General features: G+C 41.7%; 1 protein-coding gene across 5 annotated transcripts; it reads left to right on the forward strand.

Annotated features, from left to right (window-relative positions):
- The first annotated feature begins 27 nt into the window (after window positions 1-27).
- Window positions 28-24,417, forward strand: RABEPK (Rab9 effector protein with kelch motifs). 5 transcript variants are annotated; one of them, XM_049895378.1, is made up of 10 exons: window positions 28-255; window positions 2,451-2,541; window positions 4,260-4,396; window positions 8,112-8,176; window positions 12,409-12,566; window positions 15,321-15,473; window positions 19,154-19,315; window positions 21,856-22,005; window positions 23,691-23,840; window positions 24,114-24,417. In XM_049895378.1, exons 4-10 carry the CDS (start codon window positions 8,124-8,126, stop codon window positions 24,395-24,397), a joined length of 1,110 nt encoding a protein of 369 aa, XP_049751335.1. In that variant the 5' UTR covers window positions 28-255; window positions 2,451-2,541; window positions 4,260-4,396; window positions 8,112-8,123; the 3' UTR covers window positions 24,398-24,417. The 5 variants fall into 5 exon arrangements, with proteins under 5 accessions (XP_049751335.1, XP_049751336.1, XP_049751337.1 ...); XM_049895379.1 differs by lacking the exon at window positions 28-255 and having other exon boundaries at window positions 2,061-2,541; XM_049895376.1 differs by lacking the exons at window positions 28-255; window positions 2,451-2,541; window positions 4,260-4,396 and adding an exon at window positions 6,878-6,968.
- Window positions 24,418-24,900: the final 483 nt, after the last annotated feature.

Here is a 24,900-nt window from a genome sequence, read left to right on the forward strand (position 1 = left end):
ACGTTAAAGCTCGACCTGATTCCTCATGCTGCCTGGGCACGGCTCACGCCCTCTCTGGCTGCACGCAGGCTGCAGGACCTTAGAGCCCCCGGCCCGGCGACCGAAAGTGGCCGGGGTTGTAGTTGTCTGCCGCGGGGAATGCTGGGGTTTGTAGTTTGTATTTGTGACCATCTATTCCTCTTTTCTTTCCCGTCTCTCCCTCTAGACTTTCACCTCTGGGTACCCGGCAAGGATTTTCCAATGAAAAACGGCAAAGTAAGCTTCCCTATCCATTTCCTGGTTTCTCATTCCGACCATTCTAAGTACTTGCCTCTCTGTCTTACCAGAACATCTCCAGTTAAAAATTGGGTAAGCTTAGCCATGGTAACCTGTTTGCACCTTTCCGAGGCCTTGTGAAAACCTTGCCTAAACCTGTGGCAGAGATGTCAGGCTCCCAATCTTCCCTTCCTGGAAGAATGGAAAACAAATATTCAAATATTTCTTATGCTAAATGCTTTACAGATGCTGTTATTCCACTGAATCCTCATAATGATTCATAGGAAACAGGAGAGGTTAAGGAACCTTCCCAAAATGGCACAGGGAATACCTGCCAGAGCCGAGATTGAAAAATAGGTCTGCTGGCTTAAACATACTTCAGTGTGAGTCTCAGGAGGGCAGGGACAGATATATACAGAGAGTCACTCATCGCTTAATGTCCACCGTACATTCTGTGGAATAGGACATTATATGATTTAGACATGCAGACACCATTTTATATACTGTCACTCTGTTTTTAAAAACCTTAAAGCCTGGCACTGACTTGGTTTCCTTAAGGATGAAAGCCCATTCAGGCATTTGCTTCCAGAATAAAGAGGTTTTGTCCATAATACAATTTTGCTGGGGCAAATAACCTCCCTGTACTATTAGTTTATCTAAGGTTTCAACAAATTCTTCTGCTGCCTTTGTATCAGCACTCACAGACTCACCATTCACTTTAACACTATGCGGCGAAAACCATTGTCTGAAGCATGTGAACCACCCAGAGCTAGCACTAAACTCAGCATTGTAGTCTGGTCCTGCTTTTTCGTTAAGCATCTCGAACAAACTTTGTACCTTAGCAGTGATCATCAGTGTGCTGGGGGGTTCACTTTTGTGTTTGGTCCTCAATCCATGTCATTAGCAATTTTTCCATATCTGATGTAGATCCCTCTTGCGTTTTCTTTAGCCTTGTAGCTTTCGGTGGAACTGATTCTTTAACAGCTTGAAGAATTTTTTCTATTTGTGAGGATCGTCATGATTGTTGAGAGCAACATGGCTAAATCGTGAGCAAGAGCATTCACTGATTTTCCACCTTAATGTTGTTGTTAAGTAACCTTTTATTTCACTTCCAAATCAATACTTCTCCTTTGCCTCTTACTGCTGCCATTACTAGCACTGGTTTTGTTGCATTTGGGAGCCATGATGCACTGTGTGGTAATATTTTTGAAACAAAATTAAACAGATAACAGTACAACACTCCAGAGATGTGTGATACATGAGATCGGATGCTGCTGCCTACAAGTTGAAGCATACAATGTTATATAATAAAGTTTTTATTGCTAAGTAGGGAAACTTCACATTAAAATGACAATAGGAAGTACAGTACATACATAAGCCATTAACAGGTGTTTACTATGACTATCAAGACATATTGTATGTTATGTATGTACTGTACCATTATACACTTAGCAGAGCAATTGCGTTGTATACAAGAGACATGAGATACATGTGTTATGTACTGGAAGCCATTGCATTCACTACAATGTTCTGTTCTACAATCAGGATTTCTGAACTCTATTATAACCTTATGGGACCGCGGGCATATATATGGTTGAACATTGCCCAAACAGACATTATACGGTTCACGGCTATGTGTATATGTGTGTGTATATAATATATATATGATGCATGACATAGCACATGCTTATATATGTGTGTGTGTGTGTGTGTGTGTGTATATATTTATTTATTTTTTTTTTAATCCCTAGCACCAAGAACAGTAGGGTTGTAGGTGTTTGGGATATTCAGTGAACAAAATAGACAAAGATCCCTACCCTCAACATTTTAGCAGAGGAAAACAGAACATAAACAATAAACATAATAAATAACTATAAAAAAAATGATAAGTACTATAGAGGAGAAACAAACAGGGTAAGGGAGATAGAGTATTGTATTTTTAGAGCCAACAAAGAGATGGGAAGTTAGCCATGCAGCTACTTCGGTGAATTCATAGGAAGAGCTAGTGCAGAAGCCCTAAGACAAGAGTGTATCGAGAGTCTTTGGGAAACAGGAAGTGTGTGCTCGGAGCAAGAGTAGGAGAGAAGATCAGAGGAATGGAGGAAAGGAGAGCATTGATTTTACTTTTAATGGAATGGAAACTATTGCAGGGCTTTGAGCAAAGGAATAACATGATCTAACTTGTTTTTTTAAAGGCTCACTCTGGCTGCTGTATGAAAATGTAGAGAGCAATGGTTACAGCTGAGAGACCAGTTAGAAGACTGTTACATAATACAGTAGTATTCAGTGAGTATTTCTTGTTAAAGTAACCCTGGACTGGATCCTCATGCTCTAAAGTATATTTTTGGTACAATTAGGTAAACTTTAATGAGGTCTCTGCGTGAAGTTCTTTGTATTATTCTTCCAACTGTTCTGTAAATTTGAAGTTGTTTCAAAATAAAATTAATTTTAAAAATAAGTGTTGTTTATAAAGAAAATGTTCTGCATTCTACTTTGGTGAGGAACATCTGGGGTCTTAAAAGCCTGTGAGCAGCCATCTAAGATACTCCACTGGGCTCATCCCTTCGGAGCAAGGGAGAATGAAGAAAACTAAAGACACAGAGAAAGATTAGTCCAAAGGACTAACGGACCACAACTATCATGGCCTCCACCAGCCTGAGCCCAGTACAACTAATGGTGCCCATCTACCACGACTGACTGCTCTGACAGGGATCACAATAGAGGGCCCCAGACAGAGCTGGAGAAAAAATGCAGAACAAATTCTAACTCACAAAAAACGACCAGACTTACTGATCTGAGGGAGACAGGAGAAACCGCAGGAGTGTGGCCCCCGGACAACCTTTTAGCTCAGTAGTGAAGTCGCTCCTGAAGTTCATCCTTCAGCCAAAGATTAAATGGGCCCATAAAACAAAACATTACTAAAGAGGCACACCAGCCCAGGGGCAAGGACTAGAAGGCAGGAGAGGACAGGAAAGCTGGTAATAGGGAACCCAAGGTCAAGAAGGGAGAGTGTTGAGACGTCATGGAGTTGTTAACCAATGTCATAAAACAGTATGTGTACTAACTGTTTAATGAGAAGCTAGTTTGTTCCATAAACCTTCATCTAAAGTTCAAAAAAAAAAAAACTCACTAATTTGGATTAATAGAAATGAAGCTTATACAAGAAATAAATAAATGTTGTTGCAGAATGAATGCTGCCCATAAGCATTCATTTCTTCATTCATAAAACAAATAGTTATATAATGCCCATGATGTGAATAAGACAGCTATGGTCCCTGCCCTTGTGGAGTTTAGAGTTTTCTAGAAGACAAATAATAAGCAAATAAATGAGCAAATATTTCATTGCAAATTATGATTACTGCTAAAAAGGGAAAAAAGGGATATTGCGAGTAAGAAAAATGGAGTAGAAGAGACCGAATTTAGGTTGGCAGTATGGTAGACATAAAGTATACAGACTCTAACACCAAATGGCCTGATTTCAAATCCTGACTCTACCAATTACTGTGTGATTTTGGGCAATGTATTTATCCTCTTTATGCTTTAATTTTCTCAGCTTCAATATAGAGAGGATAATAGTACCAGCCTCTTATGAAGAGACTAGTATTGAGGTTTAGTAGAGTTAATATGTACTTAAAAGTGTTTTGCACAGAGTACAATTTGAGTGTTAGGTCTGAGTATTAGGTGGGAAGGAAGGTCCTTCAGATGAGGTAACATTTAAGACTGAGGAATTTAAGAGAGCTAATATACTAAGAGTTTCTTGGAGAAAAATGTCCCCATTTGGAAATTTTTGTTGCTCCTGTTGTTTGATTTTATTACAGTCCTCTTTGGAGATCTGGCAATTCACTTTTCATCTCTAAACGTCTGGGCAAATAGAGAGATGGATGTGAACATTCTTTATAGACTGTGAAGTGCTTAAAAGGAAAGTGTCACCAGCATCATTGTCTTCCTTTGCTAATGGGTCTGTGAACAGATAGGTAATGAAAGCTGGTGGTATCCCCTTCTAGTGAAAAATAGGTGGCAGTCATCACGTTACCAAACTGGAAGCAAGACGTTCCCTCCTGCTGACCCATCTCACTGAGCAAACCTCATTCCTGACATCCACAATGGAAAGGAAAGAAAAAAGCATCCTCGGGACTGTTGGGTGAGTCCTTGCAAAAAGTGATAGTCACATCTGGTATTGTGGCATGGAGACATTGTGTAGAGCTTGGTGACTAGAATGCATTCTTAGTGTTCCTTGCCCAAAGCTGGGGTTACGGGCTCCTGGTTCTGCCACTTACAAGGCTAAGTCATTTTCCTTTCTCTGGGCTTTGGTTTCCATCACTTTCTTAAATGTGATTTCTAGGCTAAAAGCATAGGTCCTATGATGAAAATTGGTTGCTATTTTCCCCCAGAAACCTCTTCCAGTTTTTCTCATTTATATGTGACTCCAGCACAGCACCTTGAAGTAGACCTAGCCAAAAAACACAGGGGGCAATGAAAATTGGTTACTCTTTTCCCCACAAACCTCTTCCAGTTTTTCTCACTTATGTGTGACTCCAGCATAGCATCTTGAAGTAGACCTAGCCAAAAAACACAGGGGGCAATGAAAATTGGTTTCTATTTTCCCCCACAAACCTCTTCCAGTTTTTCTCATTTATGTGGGACTCCAGCATAGCACCTTGAAGTAGACCTAGCCAAAAAACACAGGGGGCATCAAAGCATTCTATAGCTCTGGGCAAAAATCTCCATTATGATGCATGTGGATGCATGGCAGAGCCAAGCTGGCCTTGGTTTTCTTTACTGAAGGAGATCAGAATGACTACTCCTAAACTCTTTGGCAGACAGTTAATGGGGACTTTCCCATTAACATGGGAACTCACAAAGATTCCTGGTGTTTGAAATAGGATATTTGAGCAGTGAGGAGACCTGCAGACCTCAAATTCCATTTTGTCAATAAATTTTTGTCATGGTTCCAGTAGCAAAAATATTTACCAGATTAGCCTTTCACCTGTATTATCAAATCCTCGCAACAGCTCTCTCTGCAAGGTAGGTATTACTATCCCCATTCTATAGATGAGGAAACTAGGGCTCAGAGAAGGTAATGAACTTGCCAAAAGTCATAGAGTTGGATGACTACTGCTGGAGCCTGGATTTGAGCCCCAGTGTCTTGACAACGTAGTGGTTAAGTACTGGGCTGCTAACCAAAAGGTCCGTAGTTTGAACCCACCAGCTGCTTCATGGGAGAAAGATGTGGCAGTGTGCTTCCATAAAGATTTATAGTCTTGGAAACCTTGTGGGGCAGTTCCACTCTGTCCTGTACGGTGGCTGTGAGTTGGAATTGACTTGATGGCAACGGGTTTGGTTTTGGAGGTTTATGCCTGACTGCCTCTCCCAATAGTACTTCACTTCAGCTTTGTACTGCAGGAGCTCCTGTGATTTCCATCTTCAGCCGTTGGGTTTTTCCCTTACTTCCTAGGACACAATGACTGGCCTCAGCTCTCATAAGTGGTGACTGTGAAACACACATAGGTGAGCCTCCCCTTTATTTGCAGGAAAGCCACAGGGAGCCTGTGGTTATGAACTAGCCAGACATAATGCAGATGAACATGTCTAACTCCACAGCTGGAACCCTGGTGGCACAGTGCTTAAGAGCTTGGCTGCTAACCAAAAGGTTGGCAGTTCAAATCCACCAGCCACTCCTTGGAAACCCTATGAGGCAGTTCTACCCTGTCCTGTGGGGGGGCGGGGGTGGCTATGTGTTGGAACCAACTCAAGGGCACATAACAACAACAACTCCATAGCCAACAATATCCCACCTTTACAGAAGGACAACTCGGCATTAGCTGCTGGGCACTGAGCCGTTTATATACATTATTTCAGGGATGCCTCACCACTCCCTGTGAGATATAGCTTATTCTGTCCATTTTACAGATGGAGGACGTTTAGTCATAAAGTAACTTCACCAAGATAGATACTCTTATCCGTGAACTTTCTATCCCTTGCACTTTTTACAATTGTATCTAGTTATCTGGGGGTTTTGTGTGTTTGTTTAATATTTTATAGGCTGTAACCTTCGGGAGGCCAGAGGCCATGTTTGTCTTGTTCAGTACAGTGCCTGGCACTGAGCAGGCGCTCACAACGGTAATTATGGAATTAGCTTTTTTTTAAAAAACTTGAACTGGCCCTAAGGACTGCAGAGAGCGATTTCACACCTAGGAAAGCACCGTTAATTCTCGCCTTCAGACACCAGTTCTAACAACCACTATAACTGAAAACGGAATTGTTAGCCTCTCTAGCCTCTGGCATCCTCCTCTCCAGCAAAGTGACTTCCCCCAAGACATGACCAATTTTTAAGATTTTCAGGGAATTGGATTTGGATTAAACTGGCTTCGGTGTTTCTCAGCTGAAATAATTTGGGTCAGCCGAAGAGACGCCCAACCACCAAGGTGTTCCGCGTGTAAATCGTTCCTAAGTAGCCCTGGCTTATTTACTCCGCCGGGGAGTGAGGACACCAGGGACGGCCAGTCTCGTTTGGTTCTCCAGAAATGCACACCCCAAGCCGGTAGCGCCCCTTCCCCATCTCCTTCCACGGCCGCGCCCTCGCTCTGGGGCCGGGCGGAATTGAGGGGCGGTTGGCCCGGGACGCCTTCCGGGCCTGGGGGAGAGGCGCGGGCTCAACTCCGCCCCCGCCAGGAGGCGGAGCCAGGGCCCGGAACTGGGCCAAGCTGCCGCAGGTAAGGAGGTGCGGTGCTGGGGCCCTCCAGGCCGAGGGTCTGGCTCGATTCCGGGCAGGGGTGGCCGGGTCCTTTGGAGGAGTGGGCCCGGTCCGGTGGAAGGGCCTGGGAAGGAGCTCCTCGGTTCCGGCCCAGCCACATGGACGGAAAGGAGCCAGCCTGTTCTCCTGCGACCCTGTCTCCTTCCCCGCAAGCGCTGCGGTGATGGGTCTGGAAAGTGTTGGCTGGGGGAGATTTCCGCCCACGCGAAGCCCACCGGCTGACCTCTGGCCTTTGGGGACGGCGGTCAGTGGCCTAGGCCGAAGGTCAGACTTGTCCATTCGTCTGTCCATTAATCCCTTTTCTTTATTCATTCATCGTTCACTCTCTTCTACACTTTGTCTGGCCCGTGGGTAGGTTCTGGAGACAGCTGGTTGAATCTGACAGGCCTAGCCCTCTTGGAATTTAGGATAGCGGAAAGTAGCCTAGAATCTCCTCTAGACTGATCCCTGAAATGATGATTGCTTACTAGAGCCCTTCAGAGCCCAGAAGGAGAAGGAAGTAACTTGGGAGTGGAAGGGAAAAGTAACAAATCAAGTGAGACCTCACTGAGGAGGGGATATTTTAAGTAGGCTTTGGAGATTGACTAGGAGTTGACGAGGGAGGATGGGAGATTGCAAGTAGGGGAAGCCGCACAGATTACAAGTTATGAAGGGGCTGCCATGTTAGAGGAACAGAAAAAAGCTTAATATAGCAAGAGATTATGGAGGTGTTTCCATGGAAAGAAGGTTGAGACCAGAAGGCCTTGAATGCAATGCTGAGGCCAGGATTTATCCTAGAGTTTACTATTTTTCTGCCTTTTAAAATGTTTTGTTTTTGATAAACATCTTGTGATCTCTGAAAATTTATTTTGATATGTGCCATTCCCCCATGAGAAGCACAGATACACAGAGAACTTTAGCTAAAAAAAAAACATTTCCTGTAGTTGTGTTAAGGACTTGTCCTCCCAAATATGAGATTCTATCAAAAAGTTACTGGTGCTTACCCAAATGAAACTGATACATTTAACAAGAAAGGTTTTAAGGAGAGGAGTGACCTGGTTTGTTCTTTGTTTTAGGAAGAAGATAAAAGTAAATGTCTAAAAAGTGCTGTTTTTTTTTTTAGGCATAGGACACCATGAAGCTGCTGCCTGTCTTGGAGCCTGGAGACAAGCCCAGGAAAGCAACATGGTCTGTAAGGAAAGGATTCAGACACAGAAAAACATGAGTTTTTGTCTCATTTATAAGACGTTTACTAACATATTTTATCATCAACAAAAAGAGTAGAGATGAAACTGTCTGCAGTTTCTGGTAATTAAACCAAACTGTCTGAGAAGGTCTTCAGAGGAAAGCTAGTGAGGCAATAATTATCACAGAGCAGATGTTGATTTTATTAAAATGCATTTACCAGGAAGAGGAAAGCACTGACCATCTGGCAACCTCTCCAACACAGTGACTTCCCCCAAGATATGACCAATTTTTAAGATTTTCAGGGAATTGGATTTGGATTAAACTGGCTTCAGTGTTTCTCAGCCACTTGCTCAGCCAACCCTCAACAGCTAACCCTGGCCTGACGTGAGCAGCTGCTGTGTAGGTGTTGGAGGTGCAGAGGGGAATACTCTCTGTACTGGGGGAGACAGACTAAGCAGATGAGTGTGATGAAATGTGATCAGTGCTGAAGCAGGGCTAAGGGAAGGCTGTAGAGAGAAGGCAATGTTTCTGCAGGACCACGGAAGGAAGCCTCCATTCTGATTTCCCTGCATCCATTCTTGTTCTGTACCCAACACAAATCTGACCATGACCTGCCCTACCTTAAAACCCCTTCATGGCTGAATGGACATGAGGAGAAAGAGTGGAGGGAGGAAGTGTGCTGTCTCATTAAGGGGAGAGCAATTAGGAGTGTATAGCAAGTGTGTATAAATTTTTGTATGAGAGACTGACTTGAATTTGTAAACTTTCACTCAAAAAAAATTTTTTTAAAGTAAAAGACAGAAACCAAGATAATAAAATGGGGAAGGGGGAAAGGTGAGGAAAAGGAAAAATAGAGTTCACAAGGAACAAGAGAACTTTTTCAAAAAAGAACTGTAATTAATCTCAGATAAGAACATAAGAACAGAAATTACACTAGATCTGGATGCTATAAAAACTTAAAACCAAATCCATTGCCATCAAGTTGATTCCGACTTATAACAACTCTTTAGGACAGAGTAGAGTTGCCCCATGGGGTTTCCAAGGAGCGACTAGTGGATTCAAACTGCCACCCTTTTGGTTAACAATCATAGCTTTTAACCATAGTGCCACCAGGGCTCCGATGCTATAAAAGAAGTATTAAAAAATGAAGAACTAAACCCATTGCTATGGAGTGGATTCCAACTCATAGCTACCCTACAGGGTTTCCAAGGAGTGACTGGTAGATTTAAACTGCTGATATTTTGGTTAGCAGCCAAGCTCTTAACCACTGCACCACCATTAGGGAGATGCAACTAAAACCATAAGGAGATACTAATTTACTCCTACTAGTACGGCTAAGATCAAAAAAGTTGAAAATAACAAATATTGGTGAGAATGTAGAGATATAAAAAATCTCATCTTTTGCTGAGGGGAATGCAAAATGGCATAGCCTCTGTGGAAAACGGTTCCTTGAAAAGTTAAAAATAGAACGACCATATGACTGAGCAATGCCACTCTTAGTTATATACCCAAGATACATGAAAGTAGGGGCACCAACAGGCACATGCACACCAAAGTTTACTGCAAGCAGCCTTCACAATGGCAGAAAGGTGAAAACAACTGAAATGTCCATCAGCAGATGAATGGATAAACAAAATGTGGTATATACACACAGTGGAATATTACTCAACCATAAGGAAAATGAAGTCTTGATACATGCCACAACATAGATGAATATTGAATACACTATGCAGAGTGAAATAAGTCAATCACAAAAAGAAAAAAATATGTATGTATATATATATTTTACGATCTCACCAATATGTAACAGAATAGGCAAATGTATAGAGATTAAACAGCGGTTACCAGATTGGGAGAGAAGGGGAAAGAGGGGAATGTTTGTTTAGCTAGCACTGAATTTTTGTCTGCAGGAATGGAAAATATGGTAGTGGATGTTGGTGACGGTTGCACAATATGCTTGATTTAACTGTTTTCATTGAATTGTACCAGCAAAATGTGTTGAATTGGCATCCGTTTTGTTGCCTCTATTTTTACAACAATAAAAATAGCTAAAAAAAAAAAACCCTTCATGCCACCCCCATGATCTTAGGATAAAACCAAGCTCCTTAAAGTGACCCACTGGGCCCTGCATAATCTATTCCTGCCTGTCTTTCCAACCTCAAATTTTCTCACTCATTCTTTTGTTTTCTTTCTGTTCCTTTAGCATGCGTTTCAGCATCCCACTTACGAACTGTACATGCTAGTCCTTACCTGAATCACTTTTTGCCTCCGTCTTTTATCCCTCTCTTTGCGTAGCTAATTTCTCTTCATACTTCAGATCTCAGTTCAAATGGTGCTTCTTCAGGAAGCCTTCTCTGACCACCCCACCACCACCACCTCACCTCTCCTTACAGGGTAAGATCCCCCTGTGAGATATTCTCATACTATACATATCCTGTTCTCCTTTATAGCACAAGTGAAATGAGATAGGTAATTTGTGAAATTATCTGTTTAATATCTCTCTTACCAGAGATTCAGCAAGGGCCGTGAAAGCATGGACTTTTTTGTCTTGTTCACCATGTATCTAGATGGTTCTCTTCTCGTGGTTTTGTTATTTAACATTTCAAAGCCCTAATTCCTCAGTTGTGAAATTCCATGATGGTAATAGTACTATCCTCAAAGGGGTTTTGTGTCGACTAAGCATAGTTAGCAGCATGCCTGGTACATTGTTAACAGTTATTCAGGTGGTAATCGGATATGTGAGTTTGGATATAAGGAGTGAGACCTGGACAAGAAATAGAGAATTGGAAATCAATGATAAGTATATAGATGAGTGGTAATTGAAGCCCTCAGTATAGGTAAAATTGATCAGGTAACCAAACATAGACTGAAGAAAAGAGAAGAGAATTCCAAGGACGCTGAGAGTTAGGAGGAGACTGACAGGAAAGGAGTCAGAGAAGAAAACAGAAAGAGGAGCTAGAAAGGTATATAGAAAACTAAAACAGAAGGGTGTGGGGAAGCCAGGTAAGGAGAAAGGTACAGGAAGGAGCGAGGGGTCAGGAGTACAAAATGCCAGAGAGGTCAAATAAGACAAAACCAAATCCGTTGCCATCCAGTCAATTCTGACTCATAGCGACCCTATAGAACAGAGTAGAACTGCCCAAAGTGTTTCCAAGGAGCGGCTGGTGGATTCAAACTGCTGACCTTTTGGTTAGCAGCCGTAGCTCTTAACCACTGCACCACCAGGGCTCCCAAATGTGACAGGACTTGGAAAATGGCTAGGGAATTTTCTTTTCCCATCAGGAAGCTCTCAATCAGCATTGAGAATAACTTCAGAGAGAGGAATAAATAGATGCTGTATTTTATTCTTCAGAGTCCTAGCTTTGCCTTTCTATCTCATTGAACTTTTTGAATAATCTGGAAAGACTTTTAAAATCAATAAATTCAAGAGATTATTTATTGACAGGGAGAAGCATCTCTGGCTATTGACAAAGGCCTTGGGGTCTCTATATGAGTGCACATAAAGCTCCAGTCACCACTCACTGAGTCCTGCCATCCACTGTTATCAGTCTTAGTTTTTACAACCACTTTTTTAGGTAAGAATTATTGCCATCCTCACTTTAGAAATGAGGAAGCTAAGGTTCAGAATCCGCCAGGCGCTCCTTGGAAACTCTATGGGGCAGTTTTACTCTGTCCTATAGGGTCGCTATGAGTCAGAATCAACTCGATGGCGCTGGGTTTTTTTGTTTTTTTTAAGGTTCAGAAAGATTAGAAGTGACTTCCAAAAGTTTACACATGTAGACAGTAGCTGAGCTGGGACTTGAACCAGGCCTATCTGAATTCACAAACCATGCTTATAACCACTATCCTACCCCTGGACATGCCATTGAACATTTCTGGGTCTTAGTTTCCCTGATAACCACTATCCTACCCCTGGACGTGCCATTGAACATTTCTGGGTCTTAGTTTCCTTGATAACCACTATCCTACCCCTGGACATGCCATTGAACATTTCTGGGTCTTAGTTTCCCTGTTTAGAAAATGGGGACAATTACGAGCCCAATCCAGCCCCACTGATTACTGTGAAATGAAAGTAGTGACAAACTTGAAAAGCCAAAGATTCTGTGCAAATGGATGAGTGTCTGTATATGGGTAAAATCCTTCATTCTGGTGAATTTTATGAGGAATGGAAAGAACACACTGTTGGATTTGGTCTATGCTCAGGCCTCCTGAACATATCCTTCCTTTGGCAGGTACACCTTAACTCCCCCTGGAGACAGCCCTTGTGCTCGAGTTGGCCATAGCTGCTCATATTTACCCCCAGTTGGTGATGCCAAGAGAGGGAAAGTCTTCATTGTTGGGGGAGCAAATCCAAACAGGAGCTTCTCGGATGTGCATGCCATGGATCTGGGTAAGACTAGGAGTGGTGGGAGTGATGAAGCTTGCACCCTGTGGCCAGAGAGCAGGGCTTTGTGCTGCTCGCCATGACTAGAGCATTCCCAAGAACGTCAGCTCAGACCAGACAGCAGGGTTTTCCTCTAAAAAAATGCATATCACTCACAGGACCCTAAGGTCTCAGCTGACATCCTGGAGCACATCCACCACACTGATACCTCCTGGATTTGAGGGGAAGAGCCTGTGTATGGAGCCCTGGCCATCCACGCATTCATTCATCAAATATTTCTCTGGGCAACATTGATGACTTCCCCTCTCTCCCTCATCCACACATGTAATTCATCACCAAGTCCTGAATATGTATTATCTTCATTTATGTCTGACCACTTCCACTGCTATTGCCATAGGCTAAGCCACCATTATCTCTCAGCTAGACTGCCATAGCATCCTCACTTCTCTTCCTGAATCCAAGTTTACTGCCAATATAGTCAAATATCCATATTTAGCCAGAGGGTATTATCTGAAATACAAATGAGACTGTGTCACTCCCTTGTTTGAAACCTCCCCCAACATCATTTCTGGGCTGTTCCCAACTCTCAATTGCTACACTGAATACCCTTCAGTTCCTTGAACACCACACTTTGTACTCTTTGTCCTTCAAGCCTTTACATACTGTTCCCTGTGCCTGGAAAGCACTTTCCTTATCATCTGTACACTATTCATCTTTCATATCCCAGATTAAATGTCATTTTCATGGGGAAGTTTTCCCTGATACTCCTAGGATAGTTTAGGCATCCCTGCCCTATACAGTCATGCATTGCTTAATGTCCTATAAAATAAGACGTTAAGTGATTTGGATGTTGTATGAACACCATACTACTCAGCAAAGTATATATGTTTCCTCAGCCTCTGCCTCTGTTCCTAGTTCCCCAAGTTCAGTGGCTTCTCCAGGTACCTCTCTGATTCCTCTTCTCTGGCCCCAGATCCCCGACTCTATGCCCTTTCCTAAGTCCTTTGGCTGCCCCTGCCTCTTGGTCGGTTCCCTAGTATGCGCATCTTCCCAAACTGCGCATCCTGCTGGAACACGGCTGCACTAACTCAATTCAGAAGAGCAGCTGCTCACTGTGCACTATGAGCAGGCTGCAGAGGTTCTGCTGAGTAAGGGAGCCACTCAGTCTGACTTGTCAAGGTTCACTGACCTTCAATGAACTTGTCCCCACATTTGCACAGGACTCCCTGCCCGCCCTCCTTTTTCCCTTCTTCCTTCCTCTGCCCCTTTCTTCTTGGGTCCAGTGTATATACTTAACCGTATATATACTAAGCTGTGTATACTGTATTTACTTAGTAAAGCTGTATGGGACCATGGCCGTATATGCAGTTCAACATTGCCCAAAGGGAAGTTATACAGGACATGGCTGTATTTCTATAGTACCCTGTACTTTCCCATCCTTATTCCCCTTATTGCACGTGATTGTTTCTTGTCTGTTTGCCCCACAAAAGTATAAGCTTCTTGAAAATGGGAAACTGGTTATTTTCCTTATCATTGTATCCCTAACTACTACCACAGCACCTGGCACAGAATAGGTGCTTTATAAGTATTTTGATGAATGAATGAATGAACAAATGAATGAGTGACTACTGTGTACTACACACCAGAGCAGAAGTTGAAAACTGGTGACCCACATGCATGTTTTGTTAGATACATTCATATAACGTTGCTACTGTTTTAATCTGCCAACTAAATGTGCAGAAGGCTTCAATATAAATATTGAAATGGTTTGGCTTCTCTTGATGATTTTGGAAGATCTGACATATGGCCACGATGATTTAGAACTGAGTGGTAGCTGCCACCTATCAGTGGGGCTGTCATTCTTCAATTTGCAACAGTCCCCACCACTCTTCAAGAACTCACTATATAGTTCAGTTACATCTTTATTGCCACCTATTGCTAGCTCTGTGATCCTGGCCAAACCATCTAAACTGTCTGAGCCTCACTGTCCTGTAAAATAGGAATAATAACCTGCTTCACTTGGCATTTATAATGATCTAACAAGATAATGCCCTTAAAGTCCTGTGTAAGTGCCTTGCTAACTAAAATAATGAATGGGTTCAGTATTATTCTGTGAACCTGTTTTAGTCAGAGATCATTTAGTTTCAGGTAACACAAACCAAATTAAACCAGCAAAAAAGGGGAATGTATTTATACAGATACAAGGGTGTGTCACAGAATCCAAGGGAAAGAAATACAGCCTCAGGAGAGAGTAGAAGCAGGTATTGGAAAGCTGTCAAAAACCTTCTGTCTCCTCCCTCTCTCTTTCTTTCTTTATGCAGATCTGTTTCATTCTTCTCTGTTCTGTATTTTGGCTTTCTCTGCTTCTCCACACATGGTATAAGATGACCATCCAAATCCAGAAATCTGTTTGAATTGCAAATGCTTGAGAGGAAGGACCCAACTGGCCTAGCTTGGGTCAAGTGGCCACCTCTGACCCAATCAGCTAAGGCTAGAAAGTCAAGGTGTTGTAGTACAAACAGTCTTCTGGAATCTGGCCCTGTGGTTAGAGAGTGGGGCTGTTTTCATAGAAAAGGGGTGATAGACTGGGCGGATAGCCCACTAAGTGGAACTTTTTGGAGGTTGACCACATTCCCTTTAAGTGATTGGTTGGTGGTTCATTTATGCTTTTGACCCTGTTCTCACTACCCTCCCCAAGTTTGTCAATCACTGTAAGCAGGAGGCAACCCCAATTGAGGAACTGAGTGAAATGTTTTCTAGGTACACACCAATGGGATTTAGCCACCTGGGAGGGCCTGTTGCCCAGGTATGAGCATGCCAGCTTCATTCCTTCTTGCACACCTGACAGCATCTGGGTGTTTGGAGGTGCCGATCAGTCAGGGAATCGAAATTGTCTACAAGTGCTGAATCCTGGTAAGTAACTAAAGTTATTTTATTTACCTAAATAAGTAAATAAGTCCAATCCAATTTGTGAATTGTACTGATTATTAACTTTGTCGACCTCACCGAAAATAGGAACTTTAACTTGTAGCAGAAACTGAGAATAACAGATTTACCCCTCCCCGCCTCAGGTAACGTACAGTTATCAACTTCTTAAATACCAAAGCTGGAAGGGACTTCAGAGAACAGCTGTGTCATATGGAAAACTCAGGTCCAGCAAGGGGATGTAACTTACTTAAAGTTATCAAGGAGTCAGTGACTGAGCCAAGCTCGAACCCAAGTCATCTAGATCAGTCGTTTTCAAACAGAGACAATTTTGCCCCCCAGGGGACTTTTGGCAATATCTGGAGACATTTTGGGTTGTCACATCTGGAGGGATAATACTGGCACCTAGTGGGTATAGGCCAGGGATGCTACTAAAAATCCTAGAACACACAAGTCAGCCACCAAATGATTTAATCTAAAATGTCAATAAATACTGAGGTTGAGAAGCCCTGACCCAGATTTTCTTGGTATGTTTTTTTATTAAGCCAGGAGAATGCAAGGTTCTTGTCTTACAGAGAATTTTATCATAAAATAAAGAAGCAATTTGGGGACTAGTAGTTACTACTGAGATGATATTGCTAAACCACGTTTGGGAGGTGGGCTTACTTTGTTGTCATTTTAAAAAGTTTGTTTTTGTCTTCTCTTTGTAAATATAATTTATATTCATTGTAAAATATTTGTAAAGTATAAATAAGTAGACAAAAGTCATCTACAATTCTACTGTGCTAGGGCTATTGACAGCATTTCTTTGTACTTCCTTTCTGTCTTTTCTCTGTGTTTTAACCAGCCTGAGAGCATACTCTAAATGCAGTTTTGTGCCCTTTTCCCTTCAATTTCGTAGTTACTACAGAAGTTACTTTCTATTAACAATACTTTGAACACCATTTTTTATGGCTGTATACTACTCTATTTTATAATGATACCATAATTCCCCTATAGTTGGACATTTAGGTTTTCAAATATTTACCGTTGTGAATAACAAAGCCGTGAACATGATTGTTCGGAAGTCACTGACTGTATTTCAAATTATTCTCTTAGAATTCATGCTCCAAATTAAAAAGACTAGGTAAAATATTATGAACCTTTTTAAGGTTTTTGGTACATGCTACCAAGTTGCTCTCCAGAAAGATTTTTCCAATTTATTCCCTCTCTAGCTGTGTTTGATAGTGCTTGTTTCACTCTGCCTTGGCTAGCATTGGATCTATCATTTTTAAACACTTTGAAAATTTGATAGGCAAAAAAAAATCATCTATTTGTTTAAATATGCATTTTGTTAATTACTAATAACTTGGAGATTTTTCACATGTCAGTCAACTCTTGACCAGTTCCCTCTACCAACAATTGTGTAGTAAAGAATTTGACTGGTCTTTGTCATCCCCAGTTCCTGGAAGGTAACCTCTAAACCTTTGAGATAAGGAATTTAGCTGGCAATGTTGGAAAGACCAACCACATGATTAGAGTTGGAGTTTTGACATCAGCCGACCTGAGGAAGAAGAGAGAGGGCTGGAGATCGAGTTCAGTTATGTGACTTATGATTTAATCAACCAAGCCCACATAAGGAAACCCCAAAAAGGCTTTGGACATGAAAGCTTGGGGGAGCTTCTATGGTTGGCAATATTGTGTATTGTTACACATCGAGGTGTTCGGAGGGTGACACATCCTAACTCCACTGAGAGAGGACAATGGAAGCTTCCCATTTCAGACCCGCCCAGACCTCATCCTATGGGTCTCGCCTTTGGCTGGTTCTGATTTGTATCATTTTGCTACAAAAAAAAAAACTGTAAACGTAAGTATAACGCTTTCTTGAGTTCTATGAGCTGTTCTATAAATTATCAAACCTGAGGGAGCTAATGAGAACTCCCCAATTTGTAGCCAGCTGGTCAGAAGTGAAGGTGGTTTGGGAACCCCTTAACTTACAGCTGTTGTCTGAAGTGAGAAAAGTCTTGTGGACTACGCCTGTAACCTGTGAAGTTTAGCCTAACTCCAGGTAGTTGGTGTCAGAACTCATTGCAACAATACATTTGCTTGACAATTGGTCCTTCAGGAGATAGAAATGAATTTTCCTATGTGTCGGGTGTTTAAATTTCTTCATAGTATTTAAAAGTATCTATTAATTTGATTTATTTGTTTATTGCCTGTCTGGCACATAGTTAATGTCCAGTAATCATTAGTCATTGTGGCTGATATGCTTATGGCTCAGCAAATGGAAATCAGCTCTGGGATCCTGCCCTTTTGATTTTCAGTGATGGCATCCATTTGAATAAAATATAGACAGTGAAAATTTGGAAACCTCTGTCAAAGGAATTGATTTTCCACTAGATTCTTTTTCTCTCCTAAAAAGTATAGTTTGACCCCATGCCTAAGAAGTAGGAAAAATGTAAGTGAAATCGTTAGTCGCTTGTGTTATTAAGGCAAATCCCTCAAAGGGCTTAGAACTCCTTTGTGGTTATTTGTGCTGGTGTTTGACTTGGCAGCAACACAAACCCAAGATCTTCTGACCCTGGGTACCCCCCGTAAGGTCCAAAAGCTCTCCAAGATCTGTAGCTAGAGAAACGATTATATTTTGTTTTAGATATAGACTGAGACTTGTTTCATCTCCAGGTAGGTATTTGAGTTCCACACATAGTATAAATGCTTCATGTGACACTTTGTACATCCAGTGAAGACCTATATGTAAGGCACAGAACTTCCTAGGCAAGAAGTAATTCCTGATGTGGTGTGGTATAGTGAATATGGGAGTTGAAGAGATATGAGTCCAAATTTCTACTCTGCTACTCACAGCAATGAGACCCAGAGGAAAGGATATAATTTTTCTGAGCTTTAGTTCTCTCATCTGCAAAATGGTAATACTTGCCCCTCAACTCCCAGGGGTGAGTGAGGATAGTGAGGATGGAAGAATTCTCAGGGCATGATTCAGTACAAGGAAAGTGCTCAATGAAAGTATCTGTTTCCATAAAATTCTTCATTCTTTTTTTGTTTTTAGTTGTGATGAAAATATACTTAGCAAATATATGCCATCTCAACAATTTGTGTTTCATTCTTAGAAGAAATAATCTTCTATATGCCTATTCGGCTGGTGAAATTTTATTCTCAGGTCAGATGAATGGAAAATACAGAGATCTTGCTGTTATCAAAACAGGGTTTGAAACCCATCTCAGCTGTTTACTAGCCGTAACACCTTATAATAGAAGTGACCTAATCTATCTTTAGTTTCCTTATCTCTAAAATGAGGAAGCTACTATTTATTGAGCACTTATTTGCTTAAAACTGCAATAACATTGCCTGCTTTTGTGTTAATGACTACATATCCTGGGAAATTTGGCCTGTGGCTTCTAGTGGGAATGAATTTTTTTAGAAGATGTTGGACTCTTCTGAATGGGCCTGGGGCAGGGTAGTCAGCAAAGTGGAAGAGGGTTTAGAAAGGGTGCTTGAAGGCCTCTGAAAACAGATTGACCACATTCTTAATTGTACCTGTGGCTTTTCAACCTTGGGGACTTTGATACGGCTTAGGGATTGGGGTTTGGAAGGTGACCCTACCCGGCCCCAGCGTCAAGGTCAGAGGCTTCTGAGCCCAGATGTTTTAGGTGTTTGCCTTCCTTCTGGACCAGAAACCAGGACCTGGACCACGCCAGAGGTAACCAGCCCCCCACCATCCCCAAGAACATTCCACACATCATCAGCAGCCATCGGAAACCAGCTGTATGTCTTTGGAGGGGGAGAGAGAGGCGCCCAGCCTGTACAGGATGTGAAGCTGCACGTGTTTGACGCAAGTATGGACTGGCAGGCACCTTGGGGCTGCCACTGTAACCTGGTCAGGGCCAACTGGCTTGTGGCTTACTTGGTGCAGGAAGCAGAGGTTAGAAAATGAAACCCTGATTGAGTGTCTCAATTCTAGACTTCTTTGATACATGCCTTGGCTGATACCTTCCCTCACACAGTAAAATTTACATTAAAAAAAAAAATTTGCATTTAAGAAAGGTATAAATGATCAAATTTTTAAAACGTTTAAACAATGAAGTTTATAAAGTAAAAGTTTTCCTTTTAGCCTTTCCTTTCTGCTCCCCAGACAGAGGTAAACACTGTTAAAAACCAACCAAACCCATTGCTGTTGAGTGGATTCCTGCTGATAACGACCCTGTAGGACAGAGTAGAACTGCTCCATAGGGTTTCCAAGGAGCAGCTGGTAGATTCGAACTGCCCACCTTTTGGTTAGCAGCCGAACTCTTAACCACTGCACCACCAGGGCTCCTTCTCTTACTAGTGGGCATTTATAAATAATGTTTTATAAAAAATATCTGACAAAAATGCTTTTCATTTGTTTTGCAGTAAAATGCAACTTGTCTTGAGGAAATGCATTAAGCAAAATTTCATACTTGCAGTATAAAATTGGAAGAATTAAGACACTTCACAGTCAAACTCTTCTCTCTCTAGAAAGAATGAACTTTGTGGTTCTTCTAAAGCAGCTTTTAAAAAAATTTAGATGGACAGGAACCATTCCCGAAGACAACTCATCAGACACGGAAGGGACTGGACAATGGGTTGGAGAGAGAGGCTGATGTAGAGTGAGCTACTTGCATCAGGTGGACACTTGAGACTGTGTTGGCATCTCCTGCCTGGAGGGGAGATGGGAGGATAGAGGGGGTTAGAAACTGGCAAAACGGTCACGAAAGGAGAGACTGGAAGGGCTGACTCATTAGGGGGAGAGTAAGTGGGAGTGTGGAGTAAGGTGTATGTATATAAGCTTATATGTGACAGACTGACTTGATTTGTAAACGTTCACTTAAAGCTCAATAAAAATTATTAAAAGAAAAAAAATTTAGATGATAGTGGCTTTAAATATATGAAACTATAAGGAAGAAGTAAATAAATATGTGTGTATGTATATGTTTGTACGTGTGTGTGTATATACATGTATAGACAGATACATAAAAAAAAATGAACCTGTTGCCGATGAGTCAATTCCAAGTCATCATGACCGTATAGGACACGACAGGACTTCCCCATAGGGTTTCCAAGGAGCGGCTGGTGGATTTGAGCTGCTGACCTTTTGATTAGAAGCCAAACGCTTAACCACTGCACCACCAGGGCTTATTACTGACATCTCAGAGCGTTTCCAGTCTTTTTTTTTTAACATAGCAGAGATAATCCCATACGTAATAATTGTATCTTACATTTTTCATTTAAGCATTTCCTCATACGATCACAAAGTCTAAACTAACGTTTTTAATAAATGCATACTATTTCATCGTGTCTGTACCAATAACCTGTTGTTGGACCTACGCTATTTCCAACTCTTCTCTATTACCAACAACATTATGATAAATATATTTATGTATAAACCTTTTCAGATTATTTTAAATTGTATTCCTTGGAACATGGAGGGGGGAGGCCTCCTTGAACAACCAACAGGCATGTCATAAATGGTAATTCAAAGGTAAATTGTTTATTGTTTAGAAGGTCTTTGTCTCAAATAGTTTTTGCAGCACTCCTTTAAAACTTTTCTGGTATGTTGAAATGATTCATTGATTTACCAGAATTCTGTACATGTACAACTTTGAAGATATGAAGAGCTGCCTACAGTAGAATGCACTGTTAGAATAATAGCAATATTAATAATTCATCTATTGAATACCTTTGTTCATGTGTTATCTCCTTTAATCTACACCTCAATCCTTAGAGGCAGGTATTTTCAGGTATTGTTGTATCCCCATTTTATAGCTGTAGAAAATACAGTTTATAGAAAAACTGGCCTAAGGCCACATAGTTATTTAGTCAGAGAACCAGATTTCAAACTTCAAGGCCCTCGTTCCAACCATTACCTAACCCTAACCGTAACCCAGTGGCAGTCTTGTTAACTTTAATAGTTACCTATTTTTTTCTCATTCTTCCCCCCCCCCCTTATTCTTTTAACAAAGCAATTAAAGACATTATCCTTTTAAAAAGGAAAACTAAACGCCCGTTACAGATGACGGCTACTCATTCTTTTTAACTTTGGGGCGGTTGTAGGTTGAAGCTGAAGGGAGGTCTTCTTTAATTCAAAGCAAGGAATGACTTCCTAATGCCCAGAAGAAGGGGCAGGCCTGTTAATAAATAAGCTCTCCAGCCCTGGAAGTGTCCAAGCAGAGGCTGTGCAGGCTATAGAGGCTGTGGAGGGAAGCCTGGATTGGGTTGGTGAGCTTGAGCGAATGACGGCAAAGTCCCTTCCTGCTTGGAGCACCTCTGCTGACAAGTGGTAAAGAAGCTTGGATGTATTTCTCATGTTCTTGCTTCATGGCTTTGCCATCTAATGCCAATGAATTTACTTTTCTAGATACTCTGACCTGGTCACAGCCAGAGACACTTGGAAAACCCCCATCGCCCCGGCATGGTCATGTGATGGTGGCAGCAGGGACAAAGCTCTTCATCCATGGAGGCTTAGCAGGGGACAAATTCTATGATGATCTCCATTGTATTGATATAAGTAGGTAAAGTAGGGGCTTATCAGCTTAAAATTAAATGGAATGTGCTCTGATAGAATATAGCCACGCTTATAGGTGTGGGTAACTTGACAAGGTTGTAGATTTCTTCACTGGGTTCTCTCAAGTGTGGCCTGAATAATAATAATAATAGCAATAAATGCAGACATTTCATGAGCACCTGCTATGTGTCCAAGCATTATCTTTGATTATCCCAACAACTTGTCTTTAATATCCATTATTCTTTGTATTCTCCAAGTGGATTTCTTTCAGGCATGAGCTGTGAGGAACATGGATAACTACTAGAGTGTGTTTTGAGATTGGTGACTAGAATTGCATGCCAAACATTGTTGAAAATACTGGGGAAGAGGAGGGTTAGGGATAACATGAGAATCATCACTGAAGGACTAATGTGCCCTGTAGGGCCTGGACTCAGTATCTGTCAGCCCTTCAGACTGAGCTCCATTAAGACAGGACTTTGTCTTTTTTGTTCCCCAGTGTATTTCCTGCACTTAGCACAATGTCTGGCAGATAGATGGTAAGTACATGTCTATTGGATGAGTGAGTAGACAGATGAATGAACAAATGAGCACGTCCTACAGTGCTGCAGACTTCAGAAATTGGAATAGTGGTCATAAGGCACAGGGAACTGCTGTGGTACCTTGCCAAGCGGTGGATTCTCTGGCTTGGTGACATCTTAGGCCAGGTGATGCTGGCTGGGATTCCTACATTGGCGAGAATTTTGGCTGGACTGGGTGATCCTCCCTTCCACCTCTGCGATGCTGGGCTCCCTCCTTGCCAATACAAATGGAAACTATCTTCAATGAAATGTTCCTTGCAGGCAGTCAAATATATGTTTTTGTGTAATTTTTTTTTTTTAGCGAAAATATACACAGCACAACCTACACCAACAATGGGGTTATAATGTTTATTTTTAGAAAGTAAAGTTCTTTTCTCTTGTGCTGAGGAACTACTTCCTAGCTGTTTTTCTTGCCTACCCAAGTAGTTCTCTAAACCTAAAATCCAATGATATCCTGCCTCATTCCCTGCAAAAATAGATTGGGAGTAGTCACTGAAGCAGCACATTTATGGTGTAGAGAATACAGGCTTTGGAGTCAGACTTAGGTACAATTCTAGCCCTGCCACTTACTAACTGTGGCATCGCAGGACAAGTCTCTCCCTCTCTAATCCTCAGTTTCCTCATCTGTAAGAAAGCAGGCAGGCAGAAGTAATAGCAATTTCATAAGGCTCTTATGACAATTAAGTGAAGTAAGGTATTTAATGTTGTACAGCCAGCATTCCACAAAGTTGCTTTCTAAGGAAGCTTTAGTATTAAAACAAGCGTGTGCATGTGTGTGGGCGCACACCCACCCACCCACACACACACAGAGAATCTCACTTATGGGTTTCAGAGCAGTTAATGGTGATGGTCAACAAAGATTACAGCACATTTTTCAGTGTGCTCTACCTACTTCGGAATCACCTGGAATGCTTGTTAGAACTATAGGTTACTTAGCCCCTCCCTCTGTGAATTACCAAATTAGAATTTCAAGCTCCCCCAGGTAATTCTTTTGCACACTAAACCTTGCTGTATTATCTCTGGTTTGCAAGCTACAGCAGAGTTGACAAGATAAGTTTGAAACCACATTTTAGCCCATGTTGTGCCAAAACACTTCCTTTCTCTTGGCAGGTGACATGAGGTGGCAGAAGCTAAGTCCCACTGGGGCTGCTCCCACAGGCTGTGCTGCCCATTCAGCTGTGGCTGTGGGGAAACATGTGTATATCTTTGGAGGAATGGCTCCCACAGGAGCACTGGACACAATGTACCAATACCACATAGGTAAGCAAGTATCACCTTGGATCTTCAAACAAATGTGACCACTCAGATTAGAAATGATAGTTGGTTTGGTTTTTGAAACTGGCCCCTCTACATCCAAATCCAAAGGAATAGCCAGATTTGTAGGGAATGACATCATCAAAGCAGTGATATTGCTGTTAGTCTTTTTTCCTTTGGTCCTCTGTTTCTGTTAAAGTTCAGCTGATACAATAAATCACTGAGCATTTCTGGAAGGTTCTTAATATGAAACCTTTGTTTTCTTTTTCCCCAACATAGAAAAGCAGCTTTGGACTTTGCTTAAATTTGATACTTTTCTACCCCCTGGACGATTGGACCATTCCATGTGTATCATTCCATGGCCAGTGACATCTTCTGAAAAGGAAGATTCAAATTCTGTTCCTCTGAACTGTGAAGCTGAAAAAGATTTTGCTGACAAAGGAGTGATCCAAAGTGATGACTCACAGGAAAGTCAGGCTGACATACTCCTCTGTTTTGTGTTTGGTGGCATGAATACAGAAGGAGAAATCTATGATGATTGTATTGTAACTGTAGTTGACTAATAAAACCCACGTTTTATTACTTTTAAGCATCAATTACTTTCAGAAAAGTTAAATGACACTTCAGCTGTTTTATACCTTTGAAATATTTTCTGGACTATCTATCCATATTATTCTTATCCACTTTGGTAGGTGTAGAAATAAACTGGATAGCCCAGTGAAAAAAAGATCTTTATCTAAAGGGCTTTACTAGCAATACAACCTAGGTGTGATTGTTATGAACACCGATCACCAAAAGGTTGCAGAATCACAATTGCTAGATACAACATAAGATGGAGAAATCAGGGAGTGGACATTTGCAGGTTGAAGTCTATCTTTTTAATATTCAGTATCTGCTCTTCAGAAAGAGGTGCAGAGTCTTGGTACAAGGTAATGACAGTCATTGGAGATAGGGCTGAAGGCTGCCCTTTGCATTTCCAAGCCAACCCCACTGCCCCAGGGCACAAGGCAGTCAGGTTAATTTTATTTGTATTAAGCTTGGCCTGAAGACCTAATGTTCTAAGCTC

This window comes from Elephas maximus, chromosome 9, assembly GCF_024166365.1.
Source record: "Elephas maximus indicus isolate mEleMax1 chromosome 9, mEleMax1 primary haplotype, whole genome shotgun sequence".
Classification (NCBI taxonomy): Eukaryota; Metazoa; Chordata; class Mammalia; order Proboscidea; family Elephantidae; genus Elephas; species Elephas maximus.